This window comes from Spea bombifrons, chromosome 1 (genome assembly GCF_027358695.1).
Source record: "Spea bombifrons isolate aSpeBom1 chromosome 1, aSpeBom1.2.pri, whole genome shotgun sequence".
Taxonomy (NCBI): Eukaryota; Metazoa; Chordata; class Amphibia; order Anura; family Pelobatidae; genus Spea; species Spea bombifrons.
The window spans coordinates 109,618,952-109,628,360 of NC_071087.1; the positions used below are offsets into that span (position 1 = coordinate 109,618,952).

The 9,409-nt window shown below is 36.5% G+C and overlaps 1 gene segment (V, D, J or C); it reads left to right on the plus strand.

The window, feature by feature from the left end:
* Positions 1-563: 563 nt before the first annotated feature.
* Positions 564-2,662, plus strand: LOC128504958 (T cell receptor delta constant-like). The segment is given in 4 exon segments: positions 564-687; positions 1,834-2,115; positions 2,340-2,414; positions 2,550-2,662. Coding segments are annotated over 4 exon segments (594 nt in total).
* Positions 2,663-9,409: the final 6,747 nt, after the last annotated feature.

Below are 9,409 nucleotides of genomic sequence, written 5' to 3' on the forward strand. Positions count from 1 at the left end.
TCAAGGATACCCATATTAGTGAGGGGCACTGTAACTGTGTCTCCAACATGTCACTCCATTCTATGTGCATACACACATACAGTGCATATTTTTGTATGTATATATATATATATATATATATATATATATATATATATATATATTTTCCTTTTAAACACATACTAAGTATTTACATTTGCACTGGAGATAGAATTAAATATGCTCCTCCTTGTACAGTTACACCAGCTTCCTGGAATATAACAGTGTAATCTACAGGCAGGAATATAATGAAACCACATAAAAGCTTCACGTGATGTACAGTATGTATGAATATACAGAATTCATAACTTTACTGCCAGTAACTCATCTTCAGCTGCACTGACAATGATTATTTTACAATCATGTCTGAAAACATTAGTAATGTTTTTTTTTAAGCATTTAACTGTGATGTTGTGCAATTCAATTATATCTGATGATGCTTCCAAATGTTTCTTTATATTATTATTACTGTTAAAACAAAATGAAAAAAAAAAACTAGAAATGTAAAAAGATCAAAGAAACTGCAAGCAGTCCTGCTATTGGGTATGCTACTAATAGTAAGAGATGAGAAAGTCCTTTTTTACAAGGCAGTGAATCACTGTGATGTTGGCGCAAAACACACAAGATCACTGGTGTTTGGATCTGGCACTAAACTCATAGTGGAACCAGGTGAGCAACGGACATATAATCCATTTTACTGACTCCAGGGAAACCAGGGCAAAATACTACATAAAGTGTAGACCCAGAAAGGATAATCCAATACATACAATGGATGCCGTAGCTCAGTGTATAGGAAGCTTACAATAATTGGTAGATCATTATATATTGTATTGTAAGTTCTATGTAAGGATGTTGAGGGGTAGTATTATTGTAATATTGGTATGGATCCTTGTAAATGGATTTTCTATATAAATAATTAGGGACTAAACAAAGGGATCTTTGTTATAGAAGGGTTTGGGCAATGGTGTGAATGCCATTTGTCTGTACCAAGGCTGGGTACATTTTCATTGCACCCTCTGCAGTGGTGAATTAGTTAGCATTTAGAACACCTGTCTGTCATCAGCTCTCCAGGGCCAAAAAACTGTTGCTGTGAAATTAGAAGGAGACCCAAAGCTCCAATGATTCCACTCTGATCTTTACTTTATACATCTACCTTCTCTGTATTATCCACATAATATAAATCATTGTTATTGTATATCCATTCTAGCTGCTCTTACTACTACGGAGAGCTGCTGTATTCAACCTTCCCCCCTGTTATCCCTACGTAACATCCATCTTTGTCTAAAGCTCCTCAATATAGCAATATTGTATCCAGCCTACTTGTAACTCATTTTTGTACCCATCCTACAAGCAGCTTTATTCTAATATAATTATGCAATATTCATCAGTAAAGCAGCTCCCTGCAATTATATTTCATGTAATATTAGATCTTTTTTCTCATACGCCAGTATTATAAGACAGCATCCACTAACATCGATCCTAACGTCAACCTCCTAATCTCTGATCTCTCCATTTTCTAGAAATAAATATTGAATCCCTTCTTTTGATATCCACGTGAATGCCTTTTCCTCTGAATTTTCTGTTCTATGTCAATTATGTGTACAGTGCTTATAAACAAATTTTATTATAGGTATTATTTTGATATAGATGTGGCCATGCAATCAAACAGGGCTCACAACTGTTGCTTCTAATATATATTTTATTGAAAATGTAAAGATCAAGGAGTAATATGGAAAAAAAATGCTGAAACCTTCAGTTTATTTGTGGTGAGTGTGATTCATTTTAGGCAATCTTCTCCTTATCTTTCTTCTGCAGGTGTGAACCACCCTTCTCCACCATCTGTCTTTGTGTTGAAGCCTGTGACTGCAGGATCCACCACTGCCTGCCTAGTGAAAGATTTCTACCCTGATGGTGTGGAGATCTACATGAATTCTACCAAGCAAAGTTCTGGTCCAGTAAGAGGGAATTCGATCCTATCTCCCAAAGGGAAGTATAGTGCAGTCCACTTGCACAGGCTTGGGACAGATAATGTACACTGTCAGGTCAAGCACCAGGACACATGGGTGACAGACAAGGACACTATCTACAACCCCAAAGGTATCTCAACCAAGCAAATTCTAGAGAAAACAGTTCAGCTATATGATTACATTACAGTGTGTTACTCCATTTTATTTATTTCAATGCAAACAAACCTGATTATATTTTAGTTTTTAGAGGGACAGTAGATTTTGTAGCACTGTGGTCTGTTAAGCCACGGTTTACATGGTGGTAATTGCGATGAACTAACCGGTCATGCCAACCATGTTCTATTTGTGCCACAGATTCTGATATTGGGACTGAAGAAGAGACAGAACTAAAAAGGAAACAATGTGATCAAAAAAGTATTGCACCTCCAGGTGAGTGATGAAAACTTTGTAATTGTCACATGTGTTAAATATCAGTGTTAGACACACGTCTATTATCCTTTCACTTGTACATCTGCATAATGAAAAGAAATGTAAATGGAAAAAAAAAGTGTTGATTTCTTTCAGTACTCCATGAGAGAGCTAACATGCTTTCCATCTCTGTTCTGGGAATGAGACTGCTTTTTGCCAAAACTCTGGCTTTCAACCTGCTCCTTAGTGCAAAGTTCTTCGTTCTGTAAGGTGAGAACCTTCATACATATCCAATGTTCAATTTTTCAAAATAATGAAATGGAAATGAAGTTAAGATAGGTGAAGGAAGGGCGGAAACAACATAAATACATACCTATTTAGTTGTTTTTGCATATGTAATTTCCACCAACAAGAAAGGGAAAAAATGGTTACATAAGTAACATTCTGGTTGTTTTGCAAAGTTATGCGGTACATCTAGTGAAGACCTTAATGATGACCACATAACCTTAGATATTTTCCATCAGAAACCAGTTTTAAAAGGTGATTGGCAGCATATTGTGTAAAGTTGCTTATGTCTCACCTCATACCTTAGCAAAATGGTTTATAACGTATTGATTATATGGTTTCTTATTGCAGGTATTTGAAGCTGGTCCACTGGATCTATAACCGATTGGCAATCGGCACCACCTCTGCTGGTATTATATTACGATGCATTTATAACTTTTTTTTTTTACTTTCACAAAGCTCTAAAGTTCAAAATATACATATGTTAAAATGTAACTCTGTATACACATTTAATTCTAAAAAATGTACCATGTCTTTAATATGAAAAGTTCAAAGAATATTTTGAATAGATTTGTTTTAAATATATCACTTACCAAGTTGTGTGACAAGCGTTAATTCTTTAAAATTGTAAAAAAAAATTTGCTTCATTGTGTGAAGGTTTATTTGATTTCATCCTACTAATTAAATATATATATTTTCTGTAAACATTTATCTCCTGTTACATGTTTACATGTAACATTTTAACTTTAAATACTCTTTATTTGTTGTAATTAATAAAAATCATGCATATGTTGTGTAACTTTTTGAATGCTGATAAAACAAGCAAAAAAAGTCAGCTAGTTTGTATTACATTTCATGAAAAACAATGTAATTCTTATATTACATTATATATATATATATATATATATATATATATATATATATATATATATATATATAGCACAGCAGATATACCATAGCACTTTTACAATAGGGGGATAGTGAAAATAATTTAAAAAATACATTTTGAAATGGAATTGACAATATTAACAATAACATTGAAACTTATTGGTACAGAAGGAGAAGAGAGCCCTGCTCTTGCAAGCTTACAATCTATTTGGTGGTAAACAATGTTCTATTCAGCCAATGCATAACATCTGGTGAACCTGCAGCATTTAGGGGTTAATATGAATTTCAGAGCATGATGAACATATCGGAAATCAGAAACAGGAAGCAGAAAACCATACCTCAGTGGCAGAAAGGATGGTGTTACCATAGAAACCCACCTTAACTATTACACTTTGTAGAGATGTTATACTGAGGTTTTCCGTTGAAGGCTTCACTGTGGTTCAACTGTGCAGTTTGTGCATAAAGAAACTCATATCAAAAACAGGTTGTGGATTTAAATGATGGTTTCAATTTTAAGTGCATATTGAGAAAAATATTTAAACTATTTGCTAGGTAGCCATATAGCTAACACTAATAGTATTCATTAAGCACAAGTGCACAAGTTTAAACAAATGTGAAAAAATGCCATAACGTAAGAATGCTTCCAAAACTAGACATGTTAATAGTTTATTTTTACCATTTAACAAAATGCAAAGTGAACAGAGGGAAAATCTAAACCAAATCAATACTTGGTGTGACCACCCTTTGCCTTCAAAAGAGCATGTGTATGTAATGTAAAATATTTATTAGTTGCATTTTTCATCCACACGATCTGCTCGAGTTTGTTGTTCACTGATTACAGGCTCAGTCACACAACCCCAGTTGCAGAGAAGATGGCTGTGTGTCTCGTTAACTGTCAAGCATTGCTGGGTCTGCCTAGACCTAACATACACATACAGTATATAAATGTATATAAATGTACTCCCCTCACACTGACACACATGACACACACATGACTGTCACACATGTACAAAGACAAACACACAGTGACATATTCTGGCCTAGGTGGACTAAACCTAGGGCAACAGGCCCAGGAGGGGCCTTTTAAAACTACTCTATGGGCCCGTTAAAATGGAGATCAATGATCTCCCCAACACTATGGAGGGCTGTGCCAAGACACCACAGTCCTCTATAGTTTAGTTCCTCGCAGTGCTTCCTTTTAAAGTGGGGTGCTGGTATATAACATCATATCCTCTAGAATGTACAGTAAGCTTGGGAGCAGGGTACTCTTTAATGTATTGGCTTAAATATATGTATTGTAAGAAGCACTATGTAAGTTGTCCGCACTATAAAAAATAAAAGATAATAATAATCCCAAAGCCCAGAAGGCGGCACGGAGGGTGGCAGACACTGAAGGTAAACATATCACTGCAAACACATAAAATTTGTTTAAATTCCAAAAACAAACTGGACTGCCTGCCTGTTCATAAACCTGCCTGCAACAGCCTTTTGGTCAAAAGAATACAACTAACACTGGACTGTTAACGAGGCTCCACTTTCTAGAAAACAAAAATAAAAGGTAAGAAATATCAGATGCTAATAGAAATAGAGATTTCTAGTTTAGTAGAAAAATAAGTCGAATATTACAAGAAAAATAAAACAGATTTTTGCCACCATTAAGCCATCGGTACCTAGCAATAAGCTTATTGATTCACTAAAGTGGCCAGAATCCTTTCTTCCTAAAAAAAATCTGCTTTTCCCTAAGATGGATACGATATTGTACATCTTGTCACCAGCCACACTGACTAATAAAGGAAAATTCAATTCAATTTGTTTTCTACACAACAATTCCATTTTCCAGAATATCAGCCCCTCTTTCCTCTACCTTCCCTGAAAAGTGAATGTGAATCTCTTTACTCGGAACCCTCCCTTTAAGACTTTAATTACTTTTTAGGCCTCTTAGAAGACTAGTGTATCATTATGCTGGAGTGTTGCCATAAGAGTGCAATCCCGAACCCTGCCACTATGGAAGAAGTATTGAGAGTATGACTGAGTTTGCAGCAGCATTCTCGCATGGGTATGACTCATAAGAGGCCTGACACCTTCTGGCTTGGGGAGGAGGGGAAGCTAAGTGCCCCCCAGGTCTCTTGCCCCAACTAACATATACACTAGCATAGACGAACACAGTCACTTTAACACCACACATACATGAATACTCATAGTAACACATGCACTCTAACACACACACACTTACACTAAAACACACTTACACATACACACTCACACTAAGACATACTTTATCACACCTCAAATCCGTACATTGCCCATAGCTTTTCCTTACAGCTGCTTGCACACAGTGTGAGAGGCTGTGCTATATTCACTGGCTCATATAACAGTGAGTTAAATTATCCCCACTACACTTCCCTAAATTGGACTGGCCCTGTTTTAGGAATTTGGACCAGCATTCTTCTGTTGCCTGAAATTTGCAAGATTTTAAGACACATGTAGTTGGAAACAATATATATACTTGTGACTATGGAAGTTTTTTTGCAAATTTTAGCATGTAGGAGCCGGCAACATCAGTAGCATCAGATAGTCAAGTTAATCTACTAACCATGCAACTTCTTAAGGAAGAGAACGTTCTAAATTATTCTGCCATAATTTAATCAGAAGCGTGTAATATAATTTAACAGAATAATCAAATTATTTGAGGGTAATTCAGGATCATAGTTGGCACTACTGAACTTGTATGAATAAATAACATCCAAGAATACAGAGTGTCCTTCCCTGCATTGTTACATAATAAAAGTAAAAGATCAACAGTGATCTCTGGTGGACACCATGTGAAAAAACTTTAGGCTTAAAAAACAGTCAAGTCAAGTCAGAAGCAAGTATGTCAGAGAACTTCCATTTTCCCTTTTTTTTCAATTTGAGATTATCTAGCTGCCACCAAGACCACTACCAGACCTCTCTGTCTCTGGTCTTCAACCATCATGCTGCAGTCCAGTGCAGAGAGACACTGTAGCAAATGTCTTGATAGCAGCTAGATAATCTCCTAAAATAATTATTTTAAAACAAAAAAATTCCACAGGGCTTCTATGACGCCATGGACCACCTTAGAGCCCCATACTGATATCCATATCAAGAGACTGAAATATTCCACTTGGTGACTACAGCTTCTAACTTATTGAGAGTTTTTATTTTTTCATAGAAGCATTTTTTTAGCACTGTACCGTATATATTTTTTATTAACCTCTTATTTGGTTTATTATAGCGATAAGACATTTTTCACACTGGAAGACAAATGTTCAATCAAAATCCCCCTTTTCTTATTTACCGTACCACGCAATTTATATGTTGTTTCCTCAGCGAGCCCTGAAATTTCTTTGTTTTAAAAACATATTCATACAATTAACCCAGTATTCCTTAGGACTAAAAAAAAATGTGAGCGTATTAAAGAAAACAAATGTTTCAGTCTGGCCTTTTCACAACAGCAAAAGCATTAAACCGTTTAAGTAAACTATGGTTAAGTATTAACCATATAAGTAAACTATTATTATTATTATACTTTATAAATAAAGTTTCACTGTATTCCTTCCCAGCTTTTCAGGGCCCTGTCATCTTCACCAAACTAGACCCCTAGGATCTTGATGAAGTCTATATCCCAACCATTTAATTACCTAGTATGTGATCCGATCTTTAAACGGAAAATGATATACAGAAAGGGACGCTTACAATATAAAAAGCATAAAAGGCCTTTCTCACTGCTCTATACAGTCTATACGCTTTAGATTTTTATGAGGTGGGAGGGGGTACACGGAGCTTCACCTGGAGTTTCCAGGTACGATAGGCGGTATAAATATTTGCTGTTTGAGTATACTTATTATTCACTAAAAGTATATTTTGAGCATGCTGACACTCTCAAAGCAACTCATACAGTATATTCAATTACATGTGACTTCAATTTTTGTGCCTGGTGGGATGAGGGATACAATTTAATACCAATGGCCTTGGTATTGGAGGGCTTATGAGCAGGAACAGTATAATTCATCCCTATACTATATAGTCAGATATACATTCTTTCTTTTTTGGGGCTCTAATCAAGGGAAATTAGTAAGCGGGAGATGTGTAGGACACAGGGCAGCAAAGTGGCCTCAGAGCTAAGGAATTCAGTGTCCGTAGTGTAATGCTAATGAGTCGGTTTTGTGGTGCCAAGGAAACGTGTGCCATCGACAGACAATCTGACAAGTGGCACTATTGTTAATGTTAGAATGCCTTTAAAACTTTACCGGAAAAGTGAAGGTAAGCTGGGAGGCATTAACCGCCACAACAATACCCTTCTGACTACAGTATATGCATATATTTCTCAGTAATAACTCCACACACATTTCCCTTTATTACAAACTTCTGCTCCGTATCCCGGATAGTAATATTAGCCCACACAGATTCTAGCCAAGAAAGCCTTCCACATAGTTATGGAGTTATGAGCCCAAGACAGCCTTGATTACATGAGCCAAGCATGCAGTTCTGTTTGTGATTTATTAAGATACAAGTTGACGACTAGTATTCTCCTTTTTTTGGTTGCACAGACAAACCAATTAGCACTGCTTGTGCTACGTGGTCCTGCTATTCAGTATGTACTTCTGTTTGGCAACATAGGCTACCTTCTTTCTTTTCCTCTAATATGGCATTTCAGTTGATCACTCCTCTGTTGGGGAGCCTAAATGACAAACTCATATTCCTGTCTCTGTGACACTGTAATGTCCCTTCCAGCATGAAAACGGTTAAGGTCACAGGATTTCCTGGGGCACTACAAATTGGCTGAACACATATCTCCAGGATCCCGTTGAGGTGGTGTATGTGACAGCACACACAAATTACGCAGGTCCAAAGACATCTGCTGTGTAGCTTTATAGATACTTTCACCAACTACCCCTCCAATCCCTACCTCCTCCCACTGTCCTTTTTTACCCTTTTTTTCCCCTCCACTGCCCTCCCTTCTCCCCCACGGAGTTATTGTTCCCTGCAAGAACTTCATGACATGCTGAATGAGAAGAGCGATCAAAGGGAGACACAGAGGGAGAATGAAGAAAAGAATACTTATTTGTGAAGCCCCAGAATACAAACTATTCACTAGACTTTACCAAAGTCTTTTGTTTAGAGTTACAGGAGTCTTGTTAATTTTTAAAACGCTGATGCTTTCTTTTACAGTTTTTATTTACGGGAATAAACGTTCACACTGCAGATTAAATGGGCCTGTCTTGCAGAGGTTAACACTTCGCAGAAAATGAGTGCATTTATGATTGCATATTCAGATTCACAGTACGTGAGCCGCATGGACTACATCTCCCACGCCTGACCCATGAAATTATCTATAACCGGAGCAAATACAGCCCCGTATAACAGATATTAGCAATTATATCATGCGAAAATTATTCCGCAATGCTGTGAACTATATAGATCAAAAAGTATGTCATAAAACAATCCTCTTGTGAGTTTATACTACAAAAGAAAGCAAGGTAGTGAATAAAAAGTATATAAAACCCAGGAGCAATGCATGTTGGAAATGCTTGAATTGTTATTGCCTGTAATACAGGGGTCATGCAAAAGAATATAGAATTATGTGAAAGTTATCCATTCCACTGCTTCACTCCCCTGTCTTAGAATAAAAATTATGAAGACACGAAATGTATTGCACGCAATTAGATTCTTAATTATATTACCTACCCAATGCACTTCAAAATCTGCCTTTGTTATTAGAATGAAGTGACAGTGGGAGGGGGTTAATCACCCATTTCCAAAGGGGCAATCATCAGTCATTTTCATGGAATTCTCCTCTTATTTGTCACAATAAGTGGGAGTTC